At 48.7% G+C, this 26757-nt stretch overlaps 1 protein-coding gene across 4 annotated transcripts in view; it reads right to left on the bottom strand.

Moving 5' to 3' along the window:
• ATXN10 (ataxin 10) overlaps window positions 1-26757 on the bottom strand; it is a 537342-nt gene that overhangs the window by 388908 nt on the left and 121677 nt on the right. For all 4 annotated transcript variants that reach the window (XR_014138018.1, XM_081796279.1, XM_081796280.1 and 1 more), the window contains one exon: window positions 11199-11262. Coding sequence is in view for 3 of the 4 variants with exons in the window: in XM_081796279.1 (XP_081652405.1) it covers window positions 11199-11262 (64 nt within the window). In the remaining variant the exon portion in view is untranslated. The remainder of the gene's footprint in view (window positions 1-11198; window positions 11263-26757) is intronic.

The raw sequence follows: 26757 nt of genomic DNA, 5'->3' as shown, positions 1-26757 counted from the left end.
AATGGTCTACTTGCCACGACACCTGAACCAGGAAGCGGTCCACTTTTGTGAAAGCCTCATTCATTACAGGACGCGGACTCCTCCGGCCATCGGCTTCAGGCCCTGGGGACCTGGTTGCTAGGATACCATAAAAGCCACACAAACAGGGCTTCTTTCCCCTTTCACTGTGAATGGTGCCATTTAGATGCATCCGTGTGTGTGTGTGTGTGTGTGTGTGTGTGTGTCGGGGGGCTGGTGGCAGCGTGTCACACTCTTAGCAGCCTGGGAGCGGCACCCGCACATTGTCCGGTCCTCGGCCCGTGCTTGGCTCACGTCACACGGGGCCCCGGGGAGGCCTCCCCTGACCTGCAAGGCTGTGTGTGTACAGACTTGTTTGCTCTGGTCGGGGAGAAATGTTGGGTCTGTACATCTTCAAACGCACTAGGTGAGAGGCAAGACAAGCAGCGAGGGGCTTTACAAAACCAAATTAAATCACTGGCCAGCTAAACCGAAAGTTTATCTTTTTCAACTAAAACAGCATTAAAGGAACAGAACAAATAATCACCGTTTATCAGCTATTTCATGCTGGGGACTCAGAAATACAGAGGTAAATAAAACATAAATGGCTCTTTCCCTCCAGAAAGAGGAGGGACAGCTTTCCCTCAGAACGACTTCCTAGCCGTTCGCTGCACTGAACGTCCGGGTGGGCAGTGTAGGGTATTGACAGCAGAAAGGCACCGTTCTGTGAACACGGAGCCAGCACTCCTTTGGCGTGGAAGCGCACGGACCCCACCAACTCTAGCCCCTTGTGCCCTCCCGAAGTATTTCAGACACTTCTCTGGACGGCCCCCCTCTGGCTGCTGCGTGGCAGGTCCAGTCACAAGCCTGGACTCCCCAGTAAGTACAGAGCTGGGGCGCCTGGGTGGCTCAGTCGGTTGAGCGTCGGACTCTTGATTTCGGCTCAGGTCACGACGCCAGGGTCGTGAGACTGAGCCTCACCTCGGGCTCCGCGCGGAGCACGGAGCCTGCTTAAGAGTCCCTCTCTGCCCCTCCCCCCTCTAAAATGAAAATAAAATAATAAATAAGAAGGACAGAATGGAATATATTTCCATCATTTCCCAGGATGTGGCACTTAGAGTCCAGAGTCTCCAAAATGCACATAAGAACGGTAAGGACTCCATGCAGTCCTGCTGGAGACAGGCTTGGGCAGCACGGTTCGTGCGTGTGCGTGCGTGTGTGCACAGATATGCAGGTACGGACATACGGTTTAGAAGCCTTCCCTCAAGTAATAGCCGTTCAAGACACCACATAAAACTCTGTGCTTTGGAACACACTCTGGTAACGCTCCCTTGGATCCGTGGGGTCCAGTGTGGAGCGTGTCCCGAGGTGTAAACGCACGGGGACACAGATCCCACCCGGGGTAAGCTGTCCTCGAGGGAAGGGGTTACATATGCGGGTCCGTCCGTGCGGTGTGCTCACGGGGACGCGGAGCGCAACTGACCCATAAAGACGCGCTGGCGCGCTCTGCTTGGTCCCGGGGGTCACGGAAGGATCCCAGAGAGGAAGACACCCAGGTCTAGAGTTCCAGAGGAGGAGGGAGGGGAAACGGGAAGGGGGGGGTCCATCTCCAGGCTCAGGGGTGCATCTTGATCATGCACGGTTGCAACAGAGCGCTGAGCGGGTACCACGTGCTACACGTTCGGCAAGATCGGTCCAAGATTTCGTACCCAACACAGCGGATTACCCACGTGTCCCGGAGAAAGTACGCCTGAAAGGAACGCCGTGACGGAGCGAAGCGAGCACGCACGGGCAAGTCTAGACCCCTGAATTCGGACGAAGCACGGGCCTTACAGTCAGACACACCTGGGCCTGCACCCTGGCCCTGCCCCTCCCGCGCTGGGCGAATCTGGAGCGGCCGGCGTCAAGGAACCAGCTGCCTGAGCTTTAGCGTTCTCGGCGGGAAATGGAAATAAACGTTCCCAGTGAAGGGGCCGGAACAGGACGTGGCACGCGGGAAGAACCCAAAAGGTGACTTAAAAAACTTGTGCGTGGCGCAACAGAACACACACATCCGAGGGCACGTCTTGAGGGGTTTCCTCACGTGGATGTGTCCCCGTGACTCCACCTACACCGAGACTAAGGACGCGCCCGCACCCCATCCCGGAGGGCCCCCGCGTGCCCCTTCCCTAGTAATACCCACCCTCCCACCTGCACACATGGTAGGAACAGGCCACCGTTCATTTATCCCTTCTACCACGGATGAGTCCCGGGATGCTCCCACCTTGGGGTTATTATCAATGGCTCTGCTGTGAAGGCTCTTGCACGCCTGGAAGACACACGCGTGCACTCCCCTCGGGGGAAGGTGCCGGGAAGGGCACCGCTGGCTCGCAGGCCGGGTGTGTGCGTTGTGTTAGGAGACGCGGCCAGAACGTTTGCAAAGGGGTTACTCCAATCTACGTCTTCCCCAGCAAGGCTCGGAGGTTCAGGTTGCTGCTCCACACCCTTGTCATCACTTCATGCTGTCGGCCCTCGCCATTAGCCATTCCGGTGGGTTTCTCACTGTGGGTTAATTGTGCATTTCCCTGACTGATGACACCGAGCTCTTTCCCCAGGTGTGCTGGCCATTTGGATTTCTTCTTTTCTGAAATGCCATGAGTCTCCTGTTCGTTTTGTTTTTAAATATATACATTTTAAAGTTTATTTTGAGAGAGAGAGCGAGAGAGCGCGCGCGAGAGCGAGAGAGCACAACTGGGGGATGGGCAGAGAGAGAGACAGAGAATCCCACGCAGGCTCCACACTGTCAGCACAGAGCCCGATGCAGGGCTTGAACCCATAAACCATGAGATCATCCATCACGATCCTGTGAGGATAGGAGTAGGGCCTGTTTTATAAGCAAAGAAGCTTAAGGCCAAAGAAAGTAAATGCGGTGCTTACAAACTAGGAGGGGTGGGGTGCGGGTGTTGGACCCAGCGGCTGCCACTCTTGCCCCGGGCCACACCTCCTCGACACGGGTCAGGTCACAGGGGAAAACACAGTTTGTTTAATATTTCTGTAAACTACTTGCTACATTTCTGTACGCAAGGAAACTTACAAATGAGGTGTTTCAGTGTTAGAGAGAGAGAAAGAGAGAGAGAAAGAGAGAGAGAGAGAAAGAGAAAGGAAGGGAAAAAAGAGAGAAAAGAACAGAAAAAAACTCCTGTTTGGATTCTCTATGCCTGTCCCCTCCCCCTCCAATAAAAACAAAACAAAACAAAACAAAACAGCCCACATCAAGGACAGCTGATGAAAACACAGATCAAAAAAGAATAAAAGGAAAACATTTCAAATAAAGCTCAGTGGTTTCTATTTGGAAGCAACAACAACAAAAAATCCCACTTGCCACAATAAACTGACAAACAAGGAACTGACCCTGTGGTGGTGGGGCTGGAATTTTCCGATGGCCTCAGCTACCGTGTCATTACTGTGGGTGACCCACAAGCGAGCGGGCGAGTGAACAGCTGGGGCCTGGCTGGGCTCGTGCCCCTGGAGCAGCTGTGGAGGGCAGGTCTTCCCAGTGAAGTGCCCCTTTGACATGCTGCCCTCTCCCTGAGACTGGAAATCCCCGCTGGTTTCTAGAATCTATCTCCAAGAAATGGAGCCTCGGGCCTCGTTCCTAGCCTGGGGGCAGGGGCGGCGGCCCTCGGAGGCTCTGATAGGAGAGCCAGCCTGAAGTTCCTAATCCCCAAGGGTGGCCAAGAAAGTGGCAGTCTCACAGGGTCCCCCGCACTGATCTCCTTTGGGGACCGAGGACTGCTCCCCACGGCGTCACGAGGCCTCAGCCCCCATCCCACAGAGCATGGTTAAGTACATGTGCACGGCAGCTGACCCTGAGTGATCAGAGAATGGAGAGATTGTTATCAGCACGATTCCTCGTCTAAACATACCCAAAATATCTACTGATTTTTAACACAAAATACTGAAATTAAAGTTCTGTAAAAACTTGGCTGGTGTTAATTAGAAGAGGGGGTTAAACGAAACAAATCTGAAACACCGTCACTGCCAAGCAGACTTAATTCACGAAGAATCACAGAACCCACAGGAGCAATTTTTCGTGTGCTGCCAACCGCCCCTGTTCCCACCAAATACACACACACACGCCTCTCGCCAGGCTGCTATTTGTTCAGTGTTGTACCCACACGTCTGTGTGTCTAAGAAGTGTTTACTGGACATTTACTAGGTGCCAGACAGTGGCAGATTGTACCGGGGTGAACAGAAAAAAACGGTCCCTGTCCTCACAGCACTTGGCCCAGAGGGCAACTGAGACGTAAACGCACAAGTATTTGGTGGCACACTGCGATGAGCAGACACGGCAGGTTACAGGAGGGGTGACCGGACCCGGCCGGGCTCCAGCGAGCTCTGGCTGAGGAAGAGACCGCGGGAGCCGAGCACCCAGCACGCGGAAGGCTGGCCCCGGGGAGAGCAGTTCAGGTGAGAGGTCGGTGCAGGTGACTACCTGCGGTGACCATGAGGCGCACGTGAGCCACAGCAAGAAAGCGTGTGGGGGGAGTGCCGCGGCGGGGAGAACAGCTCCGGACAAAAGTGCAAGAGGAGGCAGCGATGAGATCAGACGGGGCCCCTCAGGCTGTGCTGGGGACTCCAGGTTGTTCCGAGCACGGTGGGCAGTCTTGGGGGTTCTGTCAACGGAGCGTGTTTGGGACAGACGGTGTGGGGGCAGGGAGAGTCCAGAGGCAGAGAGGAAGGATCCTATGTTGTTTTGCGAGGTCTCACGGAATGGCTGGGGAGTCCGTGTTTCCCGGACACCCCGAGGGAAGGAGGGGAACAGGAGTCAGGAAGCCACCGCTGACCCAGGCCGGGGTGAGGAGAGAGTGAACGGGACGGTGCCACTGGAAAAGGAGGAAGTGGACGGTCTTGGGACGTGCTCCAGAGAGAGAATCGGGAAGACGTGGTGACACGTTAGTGGCAGGAGACCGAAAAAGAATCAGCATGGCAAGGGGCTCCCAGATCTCTGGCCTGAAACCATTCCCCCAAATACCGAGGAAGGGGGGGGCGGTTACGGAGCTATTAACAGTTCAACTGTGGACGTGCTGGGTTTGGAATACCGGGAAGACATACCAGCAGATGAGAGAGCTCTGTCTACAGACTGAGTCTGGGAGCCACGGGTGAACAGGTATTTGAAACCCTGAGAATACCCAGAATGCAACTCTGTCTCCCCATCTCCACGGTGACCAGACGGACTGGCCCAAGCCACCATCCCCTCTTGCCTGGAAGACCGGTCGCCACAGCCTCCCTACAGGATTCGCTGTCATTCCGTGGGCCCGGAGAGTGTCTGGCATGTGAAGAACGTTCACTAAACACGGAATGAATAAAGGAAGAAACGGGTGGGACTCCTTAGGGAGAAGAGGCAGGGTGAGGCGAGCACCCCCGGGTTCTGGAATGTCCAGTAGGGCTCCAGCAGGTTTCCAACGGGCAAACGCTGCATGGAAGAGGAAGCAACAAAGGAGCCAGAGAAGAAGGATCCAGAAAGACCTGAGGAAAACCTACAGAAGGTACTATCGTGAGGGCCAAGAAAGAGGCAGTATGTTACAGGCGAGGGATTAATTCTGCCGAACTGAGTTTTAAAATGGTAAGAACAACAGAGCACCACTGGTTCTGGCACACGGTAATGGCTGGCGACAGTAAGCAAATGATGAGGCTTAGGAGCCCACTCACCGATCTACACCCCTTTTGGAGAGCCACTGGATTTCTTAAAATAAAGACACAAGCTCTCAAGCACAAAAAGAATGTTAGATGCTAAAAAGCAGACAGAAAAGAAGTAACAGGGCACTGGCTTACGGCTGGGTAAGGGTAGGGTCTAGCACCTACCTCAGCAAACCCAAGAAGGCTGGTCCTGAACGGCAGGGAAACACTACGCCCTGCAGAATCCCTCACAGCTCAGATGCTGGTGACCACATGGATCTCTTCAGAAGGTAAAGGTGAAAATTAAAATAGAAGGCCTGTTTGCACATTAAACACGTACGTGTACCCCTAGACCCCCTTTCTCTATCTCAACACAAGACTGGAAGATTCATCAGCTCAACACCAAGGATAAGACAGAGACGCTCTGGCACGGAGGGCACCAGATAGGGTGGAGGGCGCAGACACCACGCGGGAGATGGTGGGATTAGGTGACCGTACATACGCATTAAAATTAAAATGTAGAGATCCTGCGGCTTTCCCAATAAAATGGTGGCATCAGGCATACATTTTCAAACAAACTCAACTAGTTCCCCACCAATGGCCCCACTTTAAAGGAAATTCTAAAAAGACCTCAGGCAGAAGGAAGACGATCCCAGCTGGACAAACAAGAGATACAAGGAGTGAAGGGCAGGCAAAGTAGTAAATATGTGGATAGATCTAAGTGAACACTGACATTAGGGGTTTGAAAACAGAATTAAAGTGTATAACAACAACAGCAGCATGTAAGTTGGGGGTGCCAAAATGGTCCTGTATAATCCGGGAAGGGGGTTAGGGGTGCCTGTTGTAATTTTCCCAGGAAACTATTAACAGAATAGAAAAAAAGAACAGAGAGCATTTAAATGAGAAAACGATAAAAACTGAATTATACAAAATAATCCAAAAGAAAGCAAGAAAGAGAGAAAAAGAAAATAAAATAGGAAGGACAGAGAGGCTTCAATACAAATAGGTCAGCATTTACATTATATTAAATATAAATGGGCTAAATGCAGCAGCTGAAAGACAGAGACTGTCAAACTAGATTAAGGGGAAAAAAAACCCAACTACATGGTGTTCACAAGAAGCACCTCTGATACAGACAAGTTGAAAATAAAAGAGTTGAAAATGTTATACCATGTAAATAGCAACCAAAAGCAAGTTAGAGGAGCTATATTAATATCAAGTAACAAATAATTTTAGAGTTTTAAAGGGGTTCAATTTATACTGACAACAGGAACATTTCTCAAGGCCTGTCATACACCTTTATCTAATAACACTGCCTCAAAACATACAAAGGAAAAATTTATGTAACTAAGTGAAAAAATAAGACAAATCTATAATCACAGAAGGGTATTTTAAGACTCTATGTAACTGATAAACCAAAGGAGACAAATATATCAGTAAAAATATAAAATTTTCACAAACTTCACCTAATACACATGGATAAAATGCTGCTTCCCACTACTGGAGAATAAATGTTCTTTTCAGGCACACATAGAACAGCTGCAAAAAAGTACCATATACTGGGTCATAAAGGCAGTCTCAATAAATTTCACAGGACAGAAAAGTATGTGCTCGTTGATCACAACACATTTATGCTAGAAATCAAGCTCCAAAAGAGAACTAGAAATTTTCAATTTGTTTGGAAATTAAGAAATGCATTTCTAAATAATCCAGGGGTCAAAAAAGAAACCATGACAGAACTTAGGAAACACTTTAAATGTATGGTAACAAAAATAACATACACCCAAATCCATGCAATGGAGCTATAAAAATACATAGAAAAGGATAAAAGCTTAAAATTAAGAATCCTAAATAAATGGACAGATATGCCATACTCATGGACTGGAAGATCCATCCAGTATCGTTTAGATGTCAATTCTCACCAAATGGACTTTAGTCAATGCAACTTCAATGAAGAACTCAATGTGCGGATTTAAATTTTTGTTGGTTAAATTGGTTTTTTGTTTTTTTTTTGGTTGATTTCATGTGTGTATGTACATGTAGGTGTACATAAACATGTAACCACATGTGTACAATTTGACAAGCTGGTTCTTGTATGTAAACTTTTATGTAAAATACAAGTGACCAAAAATAGCCATAACACTTTTTAAAAAGAAGAGACCAGTTGAAGATTTGACTCAACTAATATCAAGACATGTTAGAAAGCGACACTTAAAGAGTAAGGATGACAAAGAGATCAATGGAAAAGAAAACAGAGTCCAAATACAGACCCACACATATTTATATACTTGTGATAAAGAGGGCACTACAGCTAACAACGCATGTTCTTTTCAGGAACTTGGGCTCGGACAATTGTGTGTCCATATGGAAAAATATAGAAATAGACCCCTAACTCACACTATACACAAAAATCAACTCTAAGGGAATTACAGACCTAAACAGAGAAGGTAAAACTATCAAGTGTTCAGAAGATAACACAGATTATCATCCTGACCTCAGGGTTGGAAAATATTTCTTTAACAAGATACACACCAAAGAACTAACCATAAAGGGAAAGTGATAAATTTGATTAACTGTTAATACCTCCTGTTAATTAAAATAAACTATAGAGAATGACAAGATAAGTCACACAATGGGAGCAAGAAAACATTAGTAACCATGTAGTTGACTAAAAACTTCTGTTTAGAACATAAAAAGATCTATTACAAATAAATTATAAAGGAAAAACCCAATGAAAAAATAGTCAAAAGGTTTGCTCAAGCATGTTTTATGTCCACTGACACACATGCACGCGCGCGTGCGCACACACACACACACACACACACACACGAAATCCAAATGGCAAACATGTTAGAGGATGCTCAGCCTTGTTAGTCATGCAGGCAACAGTAAACGAGATCTGTAGTCTTAACTACAGTGACATGAGAAGAGCGAGGAGTGAAGGTGGTTTATAAGAAAATAAATCTTCATGTCGTAATAGATTCATCAGAACCCAATATACACATCAAGAAGCAGCAACAGAGCAGGTTACTTAGGTGTACAAAGCAGCTAGTAAAACAAAGGGCGAAGAGTGAGTTTAAAGTGTGGCCAGTGGAGTAAGAGGCCTCACTCAGTACCTTTGGCACAAAAAAAAAAAAAAAAAAAAAAGATGTATTGTTTTGATGAACAGAAAGTAGGAGAAAGGAAAACACCTAAAATGGGTGGGGAAGGGTAAATGGGAGGTAAGGAGGCGAAGTCAGGGAAATGAGAGAATTCTCTGGAACACCTACTTCTGAGTCAGAGCCGAGGAGCAGCACAGAAGGGCACTGGTGTGGTTTTATTCCATAATCCGTATCGTGTCCTTTTTGCGCTGGCTACCAGGAACGCCAGGTTCAAGTGTATGGCTCCCGCCTAAAACGTGATCCCCTAGGCTCTAATGCCTCTTCGTTTCTGACCATTCAACCATCAATTTCCCTTCTGCTCTGGTATCTTAGTATGTAGTATCTCCTATCTTATGCATATTTTATAGGCCTTTGCAATCTGGCCGGCTTTGGTAAATAAAACTCCAAAGAAGGAATGAATATGCGTCATACTAAACTACGTGGGATTTTAACTTATCTTGACAATTTAAAGAATATTCTGGGATCTTGCACTTCTTCATTAATTATCATTGTAAAGACACCAGTTATCTATACAGATTATCCACATACATTTTTTTCAATTTCGAAAGCTGAATAATTTCTCCGCCACATGAACAGGTTATTGCGGTTTCCCTACATGAGTTCCGTCCCCGCCCTGTGACTCCTAAGGAGGAAGCACAGCAAAATGGCTAGGGACCGGGCACACACCAAGCCTGCACTCTGGGTCTGGCCTGCAGGACGAGGCTCTGAGACTCCCTTGCCGTGTTTCCTCATCCACAACACGGGGGTGGCGACGACGACAGCGTGTGCTCCGTGGCGCTGCCGGGATTAAATAAGGTAACGGGCGTAAGCGCACAGCGAGGAGTCAGTGAGTGTTTCTGGAAGGAAGGAGTGAGTGAACGGAGGAGCCGCCCAGGAGGCTGCCAGAGAGACCCTGTAAGCGTGGAACCACAGGCGGGCCGTCTGCAGAGCCACGACGCGCTGTGCGCAAGGGCCGGGCCGTCCCCTGCTCTCGGTCAGAGCCGAGACCAGTGATAGAACGTCTTCTTCACCAGGAGGTCGGTTTAGGGAGCAGAACGCTGTGGGTGAATGTCTTGTTTCGTGATACATCCTCTTTGTCCTCAGGAAACGCACCACCTGTCCCTGCACCTGAGTGACCTTTCACTGCCTTCCTGTGACCCCCAGCTCTCTTTCCTCCCTTCTTTTTTGGGGCTAAAAGACTTCCAGACTGTGGGGGGCAGAGCCTGTAGTGGCTGATGATAATGCGATGCAGCAAACCAACTTTGTTTTGCCTCAAGGACGAGTCTTCCGAGGCTTCTGTCTTTTCCTGACTCAGCTTATAAACCGTTGTGCTCTTTAAAATCAGAGATTTTCTTCTGTTGCTAATCAGACAAATGACAGTGTCGTCAGCTCCGGGATGAGCAGTCCTCCCTCCACCTACTTTCAATACACGATTTTTATCAACTCCTTTTGTCTTCTTGACAGAAGCCACAGTGAGGGGTGCTGTTCGCACGCCCCCCCGACCCCCATCGCCTGAGCCCCAGGCCGGGCTCCTCACTGTCCCTCAGAGGGTTACGCTCTCAACGTCCTTCCTCGCCAGCCCCGCCCCCAGCAGGCGCCCAGGGCACAAGGGCACGCAGCGGCCAGGGAGAGGGACTGGACGGAGTCCGGCTCTCGCCAGGGAAGTCTCGAACTTACACGGAAATACCGCTCAAACCTCACCGGCCTCAACCTGGTTTCCGGATGCGGTTTCCTCACGGTATCAGAGCAGCTTCCTAGCGTCACTCCTTGGTGAAGTGGATGAAGTAATGGGGTTCCCCGAAGAACCCTACAAGCAGGGTGGTCAACCAAGGGCAAGAACCGGGCTCCCCCCCCCCCCCGCGCCCCCACTTGGGTAACAGAGGGTCACAGGCCAGAACACGTCAAAGACAGGTAGGTGGTGCCACGAAAGTGTTTCTCCCTATTCCTGGGGCCGCAGGGCGCCCCTCGAGCTTCTCTGTCACGAAACCGTTGCTAAAATGGTTCCTCTCAAAGGACTGGATACTTAGAATCTCTAGAGCAAAAGTTAAAAAAAAGCACGATTCTTCACATTTACTCCGAGGAACACACACTTTGGAAAGGTGACGTCGGCGGCAGGAGGCACACAGGGACCCTGGGTGGGCGGTCTTCCCCCCCAGAGTTTAAAGCATTCGTGAGTACAGGGCTGCTTTAGAAGGTCCCACTCACCTTGGACACCAGCTCACTGCACTGCACAGACGGCAGGAGGGCTGGTCCGGCGTCCCGACTCTGAGAAAGTGGCTTAGTTCTTAGGAATAAGCACCCAAGAAAGCCAGCCGGCCACAGGGCCAGGGAACACAGGGAAAGGGAGTCACACGGAGGGCCCTGACTGTGAACGGATGCTCACGGGTTCACGTGCAAGGATACAGGGGTTGCTGTCATCGATGCTGCAGCTGTCCAGGATCAAGGGGATGCCATCCAGCTCATTCACCTGCGGAGAAAGGAAAAGGCACATTTATACACCGAAAAAGGCCTGGGTCAGGGTGAGAGATCATAGACGGTCTGTCTCTCCTGCTGGTCTCCTCACTCACTGCGGTAATGTAACAGCATACTGCTGTATTTGAAGCCTGCCACCCCAGCCACAGCGGACGACGAAACTCGACCTCCAACATCGAGGCAGGCAGACACAGCAGGTGTAGACGTTAGTGACCTGCCTGCCCTAATGGAGTCAGATGATGAGACGTTAGTTAACAGAAGACCCTCCTCCTGTCTCTGCTACAGCCCAGCCTCCTGCACCCGCCACCACCCCGACCTCCGACCACCCAGCCCAACACCTATCCCACCACCTCTGGCCTTGTGGGGCGGGGCGCTCGCGGTCTTCCTGATCCTGGTGAAAGCTGAACTACGCTGTATGTACATTGTGTCCTCTTCACACAGACTGTGGAGTTATCACATCACTCCTGCTTTTACGACACAGTGTTACTTCAGGTTTTATGTGTTATTTGGTAGGATTTGGTAGGGTATTTGGGGGGACGGAGAACGCTCAAAACATTTTCCATTTAATTAAGGGCAATCGTTTCTTTGCTTTCTGCCGTTTCGGCTGACGGGGCTTCATGGGAACAAGCAGCTTCTGGAGAGCAGGGGAAACCGGTATCTCAAACACGTACGCCAACCCAGAAATCTTTAAAAGCAGACATGAACAGAAAGGGATACACTATTTTTCTTTTCACCCTTCCTTAAAAATGCGGGGGCAACTGGACAGCCATATAAAAAAGGATAAAATGGATCTCTCCCCAGCAATGTTCACCAGGGTAAACTCCGAACGAATCTGAGTTTATCACAGTTTAACAGTACTAGTAAGTGGACAGTTTTTCTACACGAAGAGTAGGAAAAGCTTTCCAAACTATGACTTAAAATCCAGAAGCAACCGGGAAAAGAGGTTTTTAAAATTTGCCTGCAGTTTTTTAAAAAGCAAATTAAGGGGCAGCGCCTGGGTGGCTCGGCCAGTTGAACGTCCGATTCTTAATTTCGGCTCACATCATGGTCTCATGGTTCGTGGGTTCAAGTCCTGTATTGGGCTCTACACTGTGAGGAGCCTGCTTGGGATTCTCTCTCTCTGCTCCTCCCCTGCTCACGCTCTCCCTCTCGCTCTCAAATAAGTAAACATTAAAAAAAAAAAAAAGGCAAATAAAAGCTAGGAAAGTTATTTGTAAAACATTACAGGCAAAAGGTTAATCTTTCAATATACAAAGAACTCGTAAAAACTGAGAAAAGATCAGCAACCCAATAGAAAAAGAATGGATCAAATGCATGAACAGAAACGGCACAGAAACAAAGAAATGCAGCTGGACCACAGAGACATCAGAAGACGTTCAACCTTGCAAACTGTTACCACGCGGAGACACCACCTCTCGCCCGTCAGAGCGGCAAGCGAGCGAGTCTGACAACCCACGCAGGCGACGGGGAAACCGGCGTCCTCGCACACTGCTGGAGCGAGCGCTAGATGGCACGACGCCCGTGGACGGGCTGCACCGGGTGAAGCACCTACTCACCGACGCAGCCCTCCCAGTCCTAGGGCAGCACCTCCGACTGCACTGCCCCACGGAGGCTTTGCCTGCACAAGGTTACTCGCTGCAGCACAGTTTTAGGAGATACAATTCACACACAATAACGCGCACCTTTTAAAGGACAGAGTTCAGTGGATTTCTTTTTTTTCAAATTTTAGACAGAGAAGGGGAGAGTGGCGTAGGGAGAGAGAGAGACTCTCAAGCACGAGCGTGGAGCCCGACACGGTGTCTGATGCCACGACCCCGGGATCAGGACCTGAGCCGAAATCAAGAGTTGGACGCTCGACCGACGGAGCCACCCAGTGGATTTTAGTTTTATTCACAAAGTTGTACAACCATCACCTCTATCCAATTTTAGAACATTTTTATTATCCCAGGGAAGAAACTCCATACCCATCAGTCACTCCTCATGTCTCCTCCATCCAGCCCTTAGCAATCTCTGATCTACTTTCTGTCAACGGATTTGCCTCTTCTGGACATAGCGTACAAATGGAATCTTTCAGTGCGTGGCCTTTTCTTTCAGTTAGCACGATGCTTTCAAGGTTCATCCAGCACCGCGTTCCTTTTTGTGGTTAAATAATATTCCACTGTCTGGAGAGACCATGTTTTATTTATCTGTTCATCTGTAGATGGGCATCTGAGTCATTACGGTTTTGGTTACTGTGACCGCGCTGTGAGCATCTGTGTACATGTTTTCGAGGGGACATTTATGTTCAGTTCTCCTGGCTGCGTACCCCGAGAGAGGAACTGCTTGGTCCTGGTAACATCTGGAGGAACTGCTGGGGTGCTTTTCAGAGTGCTGTGCCGTTTTCTAGTCCACCAGCAACGTATGAGGGTTCCAACTGCTCTCCGTTCTTACTGGTGCGTGTCAGTGTCTGTCTTTTATTCTAACCATCCTGTGGGTGCGAAGTGACGTGTCACTGCGGTTTTGATTCGCATTTCTCTGACAATTAGGGATGTTGCATGCAGTGCAACTTATGAAAACAAAGATCCTGGAAGCAACTCAGGTGTTCTCCGATACGGGCCGGCTGAACGAACGACAGCACAGACGCAAAACACGTCCGTGTAGCTGTGAAAATGAGTGAAGAAGGCCCAATTCACTACCTGGAGGGATCACCAGGATACAGCGGTCAGTGAAAAAAGCAAGCCGCAGACAGGCTTATACGTGAACCTTCCGTGTAATAAAGGAGGAGAAATATACAAACTTTCTTAGAGTTCCCAAAAGACACAAGAAAGGGTTAAATAAAAAACTAATAATGGCTGTCCACAGGGCATGAGGAGAGAGGGAGACAGCAGCAGCAGGAAAGGGAGGCAGATGTCTGTGAATGCACCTGGTCATACAAGTATGACTTTGGAATCCTATATGTATTTTATATAATTCTCTACAATTTAATTTATAACGGATGTTAACTACACTTACTGTGTTGATAACTTCACAACACACAAATACTGAGTCATGTTATGTTCTATGAGCACAGTACGTTACGTCAATTACATCTTAGCAGAAAAGTTAAATTTACAAAGTTATAAAAATAGAAAACAGAAACACATTAATCCAATGGCATGTAAAACAAAGAAAAATTACACAAAATTAAAACAGTATTTGATTTTACACCCCTAGTGAGACGTATCCGAAGCTCAGAGAGAACTGCACAGAAATCTTAGAACGGCATTCAGCTGTCTCTGCTTCCTATTGGTATTGTTATTCTGAACCGTTATGCACTTATTTTTTTAATGTGTATTTATTTTTGAGAGAGAGAGAGAGAGAGAGAGAGAGAGAGAGGGAGAAAATGAACGGATGGGGGAGGGGCAGAGAGGGAGACACAGAATCTGAAGCAGCCTCCAGGCTCCGAGCCATCAGCACAGAGCCCAACATAGGGCTTGAACTCACAAACTGTGAAATCATGACCTGAGCGGAAGTCGGACGCTTAACCAACAGCCACCCACGTGCCTCTATATTTAGTTTAAAGCAAATGGGTCATTCATGTTATTAAGGAACTAAGATTTTCAGCATAAAAAAGGATTAAATCCAGAAAATAATTTTACACTTAAATTAGAAATATTAGCAAGATTTCGTGATATATTTTTCAATTTCCAAAAAGTATTTATTTCCTAGCTGTTCACTGAAAAGGCCTAGACGTGAAGAGAAGCACCCCTCCCAGGATCGGATGAACCACAGATCCTCCCTGACTTACGACGGGGTTATGTCGCGATGAAGCCATGGCTACCACCCCCTGCCTACCGAGCGCCACTGCTTAGCCCCGCTGACCTGAATCATGTTCGAGCACTTGCAAGAGCCTATGGATGGACAAAATCATCTACCGCAACGCCTATTTGGTGATGAAGTGTTAAGTATCTCTCACGTAATTTGCTGCACAGGAAGGGAGAAACTGAAAGGCTGAGGAGCACACAACGGGTGTCAGCGTAACCGTTGCTGCTGACCCTCGTGATCGCGAGGCTGACCGGGAGCCGTGGCCGCCGCCTGGCGTTGCGAGAGAGGAGCGTACCGTGCATCGCTAGCCCAAGAAAAGATCCACACTCAAAACTCCAAGCACAGTTTCTACTGAACGCGCTCTCACTTCCACACCATCATAAGGTTGACGATCTGTAAGCTGAGACACCGTTAAGTTGGGGACCGTCTGGAAACACACGTCCCGGTGAAAGATGGCAGCTCTCCACCTGCCTGTGATGCACAGACCCGCTGAAGAACACTGTGACCAGCTGTCCTTGGTTTCCCCAAGGCAGACGGGAAGAAAACAAATCTAATTTCTGCAATTTTTTCTAGGTGCCGGAAACAGGGTGAGAAATGTCCTACTATTTAATAGGCATCTGGCACACACTAGGCAATGACAAATACATCCATGATTTCCGCCTTCCGGCAGAATGCCAGGGTAAGCCGTACTGGCTCCATTTTCCTGACAAAGGAAGTGGGGCTCATGGGTTAAATATCGTCCCCAGGGTCACTTCACTAAAGAGTGCTAGTCACAGTCTAGAGACCACCGTCAGTCAGTGAAAACAGGCAGTGAGAGGGAAAAGTCAGAAAGGGTGCTAACAGTTCAACAGGGTTATGCTGTGTCTCCTGAATCTTGTAATAAAATCTAGGTTTGAAGCATCTATGTCTTTTTAAGTTTTTGACTTTTTTTTCTAGTAATTCACTTGTATTACATTTTATAAACATATTGGTCCAGGATGGCTTGGGGGAAAGATAACCCGTTCTTCGGCACAGAGAGTTTGGGAGGTTAGGACACTAGAGAGGGCTGGACCGGGAAGGGATCACGGGTTTGAGAAGCGCAGAAGGAAATTTTATGGCCAAGCTGTTAGCGGCCCCACCTGAGACCGAATTCAAAGCTTCCCAAGGCAACCCTTGCACCGAACGTCTCCTCCCACAGCCCACGGCACACCCTCCAGCGGGACTGGGGTGCTGACTGTGACGTCTTCAAAGGGGAGGGAGAGCTACCGTCAATGCCTCTGCCCTGGGGTGAAGACGAGGGGTCCAGAAAGGAGCAAGAGCCTGGCGACGGGCACAGCAAGGAAGCAGCTGACCCTCACCAGCCCTCGGCAAGGACGTGATCTAATCCTCCTGGAACATACGTCAGCCTGGTGTCAGACGGTATCACACAGGGCTCACAGGGAAGGCCTCCTTGCAGAAGTGACACGTGGCCGGGGAGGCGAATGAACTGGCACTGAATGGACAAATGGGGGGGGGGGTGCGCTGTGGAGAAGGCTTTGCAGGGACAAGAGCACGTGCAAAAGCTAGGAGATCAGAAGGAACACGGAGCGTTCCAGGAGCTGGATGTGCAGCACAGCCCTGGGATTAAGAGTGAGGACTGTGGTTCCCAAAGCCTGGTTCTGCAGCAGTGCTGAGCTGTGTGACTTTGGACAAGTCCTTTAACCTCGGAGACCTGCCATTCTCGCCCATAAAACGGAATGACGGGTCTCACTTCCAAGGGCAGCTGCGAGAATGGGATCGATGGCTTCAGCCAACGCTCGGTGACGCGCAGCAGGACTGGTGGCAGCAGCTGTTAGTCCTACTGTCAGCAGGAAGTTCAGGTGCTTAGAGTGAGCAGTGAAGCCCCTGAAGGGCTGAGGAAGAAGCTTCAGGACAACTTCACCCAGCTGAGTTTACGACCCCACTCTGTATTGGCAAAATAGTACCTTTATTAAAAAAAAAAAAATTTTTTTTTTTTTTGGTGAGGAATAAAAAACTATTCAGGATCTATTATTTGATGCGGAAAAAAAAAATCTCATTTGCTTGGGGGGATAAAGTAGAATTCTCAGATATGCGAAATGGGCAAAATTTCCTGTGAAGGACACGAAATCACGTGCTAACGATGGAAACGTGAGCAGCATGAAGGGTGAATTACAGCGCCCTTGAAGATCACAGTTACGGGGGAGTCGTGACTGAATCGAGGGCATGCTTTCCTAGGTGAGCATTTCGCATTCACACCGCTCCGTTATGAAACGATACAAGATCAATTTTTACAGAGATACACGAGACGTGTAGCACATGAATGACAGGGACGACAGTGGCACTGTGACAAACGCATCATCGTTCCCTTCAGGAGCAGTGACTGACGACACCTCTGTGCTACGAGCAAGCTCAAGTTTACTGCCGCAGCTACGAGTGTGGAGCTCTGTCTGGGGCAGGGGAGAACAATTAGGAAATTAACAAGTTTTCTTCTGTTCACACTTCATAAAACAAGGAAGCTGTTTGTTTTCTTACCTAACATGTTGGGAATTGATTCTATACCCATAACAAATGAGTCACAAGCTGTAGTTCATACGAAGGAGCCAAGCTCAGTCAACACTTTCACAAGGTAACACATTTCAACAAGACAGCGAGTCTGGCTTAAACAAACGAACATTTAGCCCCTGGAAATAAAGTGTAAACAGAAGGACAACTAATTGATTTGCTAACTGTTCCTCCCACCTGGGCCAATCAGCTCGGAGAGCGTTCTATGCACAGTGCACACGCCCAGCCCTGCTCCGTATGCTCCCTTGGGGGAACCTACTGGATTGACAGAGAACACAGCCTCAACTACCCGGCTGCTGTCACGTCAAACGGTAAATACAAAAATCCAAGAACCCAAAGAAAGCAAGGGCACGGTACCAGCACAGCACCTTATCTCCTACCTGAATATACAGTGAAGCGAGCCTGACTGACCTGACACGTGGCAAAAATGTGTTCACCACACAGCTCCTCAAAGCAAACGCATACGCAAGTAAAGAGACCATCAGAGGCCTCGTTCCAAAGCCGATCAATGACGAGCGTGGGCGCGGCAATGCTCACACGAGGTCCCCGTCCGGATGAAGCCATCGTCAGACGTGCTGACAACCAACTCAAAGGGCCTGGAGCCCAAAGGCAATGCTGGACGAAACGGACCGTCCGTCAGAGATGTGGACGCACCCAGCCACCCACGGGCAGGACTCAGGTGTCATCCCAACCACCTGGAAGGACGGGGGACACTCTGGAGACAGAACTACATGAGAATCCCGCCTCAGGGATCCTGTCAGCCGTGGAACCTTGAGGAGCTCCCTGAACGTCAGGAAGTCTGGATTCTATGTGACAAGGGGGTCACGCCCAAGTCACGGGGTCGTGGTGAAGATCCACGAGGAAGCATTCGGCATGGCCCCCCGCACGCAATCAGGACGTGAGAAATGGCAACACGCTTGTGATACTGTTTTCACTTGTTCTGAGACTCTGGAAGTTTCCTTCACGGCCCACACTTGAAAAGGGCTGGACACGGCGCTCCTGTGCCAACCGCGAGTTGAGCTGTGGCAAAGCTCCGGTACGTCAAGACTTACACTTCTGTGACCAGCCAGTAAGTAGATACGGTGAGTCTAGGTGTTTCGTGCAGCTTCGTGCTGGGCGCTTCATGGCTCCCCTTCATGGGCACGCTGGGAACAGGCAATGGTGCTCCTCCAGAAGCTTCAGGGCAGCACAGGGCCTGCGCTCCACAGACACGCTTTCTCTACAACTCCGAGCGTGAGGCTAGGCCAGTGGTTCACCACCCTGGGTCCGCATCAGCATCCCCTGGGACGTGTCCAACGGCACTCATCCTGTGGTCCCAACCCGAAAATAGACACGTCCCAGTCTTGGAGAGTGAAGCCTGGGCGTCAGAGCCGCAGACACACTCTTAGGAGATTCCGACACGCAGCTGAGCTGATGATTCCTGACCCGCGCCAAGGGCGAGAGCACCCACTGAGCCAGCGTCTGGGACCCACCGCAAATCCTGCGAGAAGCCCCTAAAATGGAGCACGACGGCCTTCCCGTTCTCCCCTCTGGAGCTCTGCTCTCCTTGTTCCTAAACCAAGCTCTGCTGAGCCGTGACAAACACACAGCAGATCACAGCTGCACCTGCACCACCACAGCCGCATCAAGGCCAGAACCTCACGGCCCAGAAAGCTCCCGCGCGTGTCTGCAATCTCTGCGGCTCGCCCACCAGCTTTCGTCAGCCATGGAGCCGCTTTCTAAAGCCACTTATGAACCCTCTCTCTTTTTATTTATTTCCTTTTTTTTTTTAAAGTGGTTGCTCTGGGGTTTAGAGTAGGCATCTTTAACTTGCTGTGGTCTATCTACAGATAATGTTATATAAATAATATATTACTGTTTCACACACGATGTAAGAATCCCACAACCGGACACTCCACTTGACGTTGGGGCTCTCGTACGTTTACTTCTACGTCCGTCATAAACCCCCAAATACACTGAGATTATGATAAGGTATTTCGGTTTTAGCTACATGTTTCCTTTTCTGGTGCTTTGATTTCTTTGTATAGAGTCAGGTCTCCATCCAGCACCATTTTCTTCCACTTTATTCAACTTCCCTCGATACCGTCTCATAGCACAGTTCTACTGACGGCAAATTCTCAGCTTGCGTTCGGGGAAATGGCTTTATTTTACTTTCATTTTTGAAGGCTATTTGAGCTGGATATATAATTCCGGATTGACAGCTTCTGCACTTTAAAGATGTTATTGCACTGAGTCCTGCTTTGCATCACTGCTCCAGAGAAGCCTGCTATCAGGAAGCCTTGTATCTTTGCTTTTCTTGATTGGCAGGCAACGGTCAGGGTGTCAGAGTAACGGCACAGCAGAAAGATGAACCACAACCAACGGGGGTTCTTTGCAAACATTAACAGAAGGAAAAAAATGCCAAGAAGACTGATGAAGAAGAGAGAGACATCTATTTAAACAGAACAGAAGGTAAAGAGACAAAAAGGTACAGAAAACACAGATTACAATAAAATATTATGGACTTTATGAAAACAACTGGAAGTCTAGATGGAATGAGTATCTCTGAAGAAAGGAGAAAATGTCAACACTGACAGAATAAATCAAAATCCTGAACAGAACAATTTAAATACTTAAATTTAGATGATTTAATGATACAAAAATGACCAAGACTCACTGACAAAACAAAGACCCAAGGGCTCTCCAAGTGAGTGCCACCGAATTTTTCAGGACCACATAATCTATTATGTATATAAGTTGTTCCAAAACAACAGGCAAAGAGAGAAAGCTCCCTAAACCTACTCTGACTTGGTTCAAAACCAGCATCAGACAGAGCGGTGTAAGAAAATCACGGGCCTATTTAACTTTTAACAGGGACCCCTCCCTGCCCCACACAAAAAAGTCCCACAAGGAGTATTAGATGAACCAAATTACACATGCTACAAAAGTTCCTCATGATCCTAACGTCAACCAGAAAATGTACAGTAAGCATCCTCATTAATGTAGTAATAATTATCTCAATATCACAGAAAAAACCTCTGATAATGGTTAGCACTGGCTTATGACTTTTTTTTTCTTAATTCTCAGAAAACTGGAGAACTTTTTTAACTTGAAAAGGGCTATGTGCCAGGAACTTGTAATAACCATCATACCTAAGAGAAAATTTAGGTAGATTCCGAGACCAGAAAAAAACACAAGATGGTCTTCTTATTCTGATGTAGAAAAACAAACTCGACGAAATACTGCAACTTAAAAAGGTCTTTGTTCGGAGCATTCAGTCTCTGGAAATCAATAAGGAGTCCGAGTGGCCGTGAACAATGCTTCGGACTCACTGTCAGAATGGAAGCAGAGGAAGAACGAGAAGAGAAGAAGGTAATCAGGCTGATTTAGATGAAGGAAGAGTGTTTCTTTGTTTTGTTTTGTTTTGTTTTTAGGAGAAAAAGTTGAAATCTTAGAGGATAGATTCCCCAGATAGAACATGGAAAATAATTATCTAGAAGGCCAGGAAAGATCTAAAGGGAAATGAAAATGCATCCAGTCCCAACTGCTCTCAGAGATGGGGTAGATGTGTTAGTTGTTACCGGAACAGAAGACTGGGGCCCCGCAAAACCCAGGACAGGACAGAAACATGGTCTTGGCTCACTGGGATTGCCCTTACAAGGGAGAGCAGTACCGAAGAAATGAGTGAGGACACCACCCCTCAGTGTCACAGGCCACCAACCGTCACAGACTAACTGAAGTCCTGCAGAAGCGGAAACTCAGAACTTCTATGTCAACGCTCTTGCCCTCACAAACCAGAGACTTTCTGCTACTTGGCAGCAAAGACTAAGCACTCGTATCTGGGGACCTGCTTTTGCTCGGGGGTTAACTATCAGAGGACTGGGAAAGGACGTATTTTCTAACTCTGGTGTGGGGACACCGGTGCTGTGATAAGCCTGTGCCCTTGTACCTTTTTTTAATTGTAAGAAGCAAGGCATGTCAGAGATTTGGTACTGGGGTTCTTGAACCTGTAAGACCCCAACCAGGCCTGCAGCAGGTGGAGTCCTGACCCCGGGCAGGCATGAAGAGCCCCTCTGGGTGGGATTCAGCAGAATAAGAAACCGGAAAGGATACATTTTAAACCTCAGTCTCTTTGAATTTCAACTCTCAAGGGCAGAGAGTCTGACTAAGGTCTTGGACTTTAATTTAAAATGGAATGTAATCTTCGGATTTTAATGTCTCCCTGGGAATTTGATAATGAGATAGAATTAATATTCAAATTTAGAGGTACCTCTGGTGGGCATTTTATTATTACACTGAATTTAGTCTCTTAATAGGGAATGAATTTTGTGCCTTGGGGTCAAAGTGACTTTGGAGTTAATTTAATTCATGGATCGGGGTGACCCACTTAAGAGTCCTGTGGGGGCAGAATCTCCACTCTCCACCAACGGTCCAGGAGAAGGAAAGGCGCCCGGTCGGTATAAGCAAAGTGGCCTCCTAATGAAGCTGGGAGCAGACGGTCCTGACACCTGAGGTTCTCCCCAGAGAAGGGACCCGCCCTTGGCCCAATACCTTGGCAGAACAACTACAAAACCCAGAAACAATGCTGAGAGGGGCAGACATCCGCTCTCTGTATGTTGTGGAGAGAGCTGTATTAGCACAACCTTCCATGGCTTCTCTATGCCCTCCACTGGCTCCTTCCCAGTGCAGCGACCATCAGACCAGTGAGTCTGGTTGTATGAAGTCCATGGTATACAAATGTGCTGGTCTGTCTGACTCTTTCATTAGATGCCGGGGTTTTCAATTACATGAAGCTCGCTTCTTTCACTCCTGTATCCCTTGCCCTGCCCTTCGATTAGATGTAACTAGTTGCTGAAAAACTCTGTGTGTGTGACAGCTCTTTTGACTGACCCCATGCACACATCCACATGCAAACAGGTAAACAAGGTCCTTGTGCCCGTGAAACTTAGCACGCAGGGGTGGGGAGCGCGGGACGCATACGGGAGAGAGCACAAGCAAGAAATAAGTAAATAAAAACACACTACAGATTAGAATAATTGCTATAAAGGAACTAAACAGGATGATCCACTAGAAAGTGACAGAGGAGGCTCTATGTGAGACAGGGGGTGGGGGGGTGGGGGGGAGGGCAGGTAATGCTTTCCTATAAAATGGTGACGTCTGAACTAAGACCTGAGTCATGGAAAAGCACTCAACGATCTCGAGGGAACCCAGATCACCCGAGGTTGAGGGAACCAGGGGTGGAAAGAGTCAAACGTATCCAAGTGACAGAAAGGAAATCAGCATGGCTGCGTGCGGGGGAGTACCGGCAAAATGGCAGGGGTGAGGCTGTAAAGGCAGGAGCCAGAGCCTACGGAGTAGCGGGCGGTTCTCAAAGCGGAGTCCCTGGAGCAGCAGGACAAGCATCACCTGGGGACTTGTTCTTCCGAAACGCACATCCTGAGCCAGCCCCAGCCCTGCTGAGTCAGACCCTGGGGTCAGGACCCAACAGACAGCTGTTGAACGGATCTTTAGACAATTATGCTGCGTGTTGAATTTTAAAGATCACTGTGCCTCTCAATCCTCCCTGTGAATCCGAATCACCTGGGGAGCTTTTAAAAAGCAATGCCTGGGTCCCACTTGGTCAACCTAATCTGAATCTTGGGGACGATGGTCCAGGCATAAAAACATACATGCACGTACGTATTTTACAGGCCCCCTAGCTGATTCGGCTCCCTAGAATACAGTCTTGAAGGGCAGGAAAATAACTTCGGTCTTTTCTTTCCTAAGTGTAAAATGAGCCATCGAAGATTTTTACAGGGGAGTGAATCCAATCTGGATTTTCAAAACCATGACCCCTGGCTGCCATATAAATACGTGGGGGGGGGGGGGGGGGAGACAGTGCTCGGGGCAGGTCCGTCAGGAAGCACTGGGGCAGGGGAGTGGGAAGCGGACCCAGGCAGGGCTGCCGTGGTGCACTGGGGATAAAATCCCACACCACTGACGGGAGGCAGATCCCACGGGAACTGCTTTCTCAAGTGAACAAAGAGGACTCCAAGATTCTGAGTTTCTGGAGGGCTGGTTACCATTTACTGAGATACAGAAGGGCTCTGGGGTGGAGCAAGTGAACGGACTGCACTTCGGGGGTGAGGCGCTCGGAGACATCCAATGGGCGTCGGCGGTCCTATCCTTCTGTACTTCCTGTAAGGAGAGTGTGGGCCGCCATGTACCCCAGCGTGGACCCTGGGGGGCAGGTCTGGGCTCCAGAGATACACGTGGGGGTCATCTGCACACAGATGGGCTTTAAAGCCCGGGACCAAGGGGCTCCCTAGAGGAAGGCTCAGGACCAAGTCCTAAAGCATTCAAACATCTGGGGGTCTCAGGAGAGAAATCTTTGTGCTTCCTCTGTAACTTTGGTATCATCACCAAATACCATCTAATCCGAAGGTTTCAGTAATCCAACACTAGGTACTATAGGCAACTGTTAAGCACTTTCCCTGGAGTAATTTGTAAGCAATAAGAGTATTTTCTTCCTGGAAGGAGGTCATCAATAACTGAAAAGCCACAGTGACAAGATTTTCTTCTAAAAGTCACAGTGATGGGGCACCTGGGTGGCTCAGTTGGTTAAGTGTCCAACTCTTGATTTCGGCTCAGGTCATGATCTCACGGTTTGTGGAGTAGAGCCCTGCATCGGGCTCTGTGCTGGCAGCCTGCCTGGGATTCTCTCCCTCTCCCTCTCCCTGCCCCTCCCCCATGCTCTCTCTAAATAAATAAATCAACATTAAAAATAAGATAAAAGTCACAGTGATCATCACATTATTTGTCCACTCATCATTTTTCAGGGTGACTTTTTAGAAGCTTATTTCTTTTTTCTTTTTAAATGTTTTAAATGTTATGTGGGCTGCAAATTGTTTCCCTTGTTAAGATTATATAGGAATAACACATATGTACGTACATACCCCACTAAACTGAGTAAAAAATACTTTAATCCCAACTAACTCGCTCTGTGCCAGCCCAGACCTTGAGAGGAGCAGAAAAGAACTCGATGGGGAGTTCAACCTCAAGATGGCTCATCTCCGTTCAGTCCGCCTACTGCCCAACCAAGGTACAGAAATGCCAGCCTTGTTAGCAAAGGCTGGAAGGTGGGAGAGAAATAACCAGCGGGCTCACCATTCCCTGAGCCCCCCGTCCCTCCATGTTTGAGGGCAAAGGGGCCCAGCAGCAGGGGAGAACGGAAAAGGTCTGAGTCCACTTCGGCCCACGATCACCACCTTGCAATCTCACCCCCAACCAGGCTGCCATCAAGGATCTGATCCCTTCCCTCGGGGGCCAGGCCCGAGCCCTGAGGAGGGGACAGATCCCATCCATGAACGTGTTCGTGTACCGCCAGTCTGTGTTCGACCCGTACGTATTAACACACGCATGCATCTTAAAAAATGAAAATCGTCTTTATATATGTACGCTATTCTACATCTTCCTGTATAATAAAAATTCTCTGAAGATGTGATTTTTAAAATGGTATATGCTAATCTGTCACTGCAAGCCACCATAATTTAATCCTCCCCTACTCAGGATTCTTACATAATTTCCAAATTTTTACCAACAATATAACAAACATCCATGTATCAGCATTTTTTTTTTTTTTTAATTTTTTTTCAACGTTTTTTATTTATTTTTGGGACAGAGCATGAACGGGGGAGGGGCAGAGAGAGAGGGAGACACAGAATCGGAAACAGGCTCCAGGCTCCAAGCCATCAGCCCAGAGCCTGACGCGGGGCTCGAACTCACGGACCGCGAGATCGTGACCTGGCTGAAGTCGGACGCTTAACCGACTGCGCCACCCAGGCGCCCCCATGTATCAGCATTTTAACTGTGTCGCTGATTATTTCCTTTGCAGAAATTCCCCAAGGAAAAACTACTGGATGAAAAAACATAATCATCTTTAAGTCTCTTCGATAAACTGCTCCCCGTCAGGGTCCCACCACTTCATATCACCCTAACAACTGCCCACTTTATCCTTACTGACCATACATTATTTTTTCTAAAGTTGCTTTTGTTAAACAGATGAAAACTTTTATTTTCTAGCTTCACTGAAAATGAAAAAAAAAATGCTCAGCATTTTTCCATTTTTCCACCTGCCAAAGTTTGGCAACTGAAAGTTTCAGGAGCATTTTTCCACCTGCTAAAGTTTGGCAACTGAAAGTTTCAGGAGGTAAAAGGCCTTTAACAGTAAAGTTTCGGGGACCAGCTAAAACGCACAGCAGGGTTACCCTCGGAGTTCTGAAACCCGAGTCAGGAAGGACCCACAGGTCTTGCAATGGGGCCAACGTGCAGGCAAGATGACAGCCAACGATGAGACGAGCCTCGGCCCCGTTTCCCACAGGGACTGGGACACCACAGAGCCTCGGTGAGAACACCAGCAAAGGGCGGACAGTGCTGACGGCAGGGTGGTGGCGGGGGGGGGGGGGGGGGGGAGGCAGGGGTGACGGAGGCTCGTTCAGAGACTGCGCCCCGCAGGCGAACCTGGCCAAGACCCCACGAGGCTGGGCATGCTGGGAAAGAAGAGCCCGTGGAAAGGAAGCCACAGAGAAGACGGGCTCTCCACAGTACGACTCACCAGGGCACCACGGCCGCGTTCTGCCAGAGCTCACGGACGGACAAAGAAGCTTTTCAACAACGTAACACTGCGACTTTTAAAAGTACTCCCAAGTACAAAGCACAATATGATTAATAAAAATATTTTGTACGCCCAACTACCAGATTCCAGGAAGACTAACAACTAACTGTTCTTTAGCAAATATCTGCATCTGAATTTAGTGCGATTTTCTCATGAATTCCTCACCCAGCAGATAAAATCTTTGTTGAAATGATGAATGAAACGAGCTGGTTTTAAAGGAGCTTACTACTACATTCTGCTTGCAGGACTGAAGAAAACAGTAACCGTTTTGAAGTGAGGAGGGCACAGGTGACACACGGATGACACCGTGGTGGCCGAGTATGGAATCAGTGTGCAGCTACAGATGTCCCTGCTTCCACCCTGACCGATTCCTAAACTACCACACACTGTAGGGCCGGATGTCAGAAAGGAATTTTCAACTGATTCGGAACGCAGAACACCTTCCAGTGTTTGGTCTCAGAGGACGAGGTCCCGGGGGAGGGGGCGCGCCCCGCGCACAGCACCGTTCGTGACGCCGGACCCTCCGCTCCGTCA

The sequence above is a fragment of the Panthera onca genome, chromosome B4 (assembly GCF_046562875.1).
Source record: "Panthera onca isolate mPanOnc1 chromosome B4, mPanOnc1 haplotype 2, whole genome shotgun sequence".
NCBI lineage: Eukaryota > Metazoa > Chordata > Mammalia > Carnivora > Felidae > Panthera > Panthera onca.
Note: the sequence above shows the minus strand (reverse complement) of the source record. Positions and strands in the feature narration are given on the sequence as shown.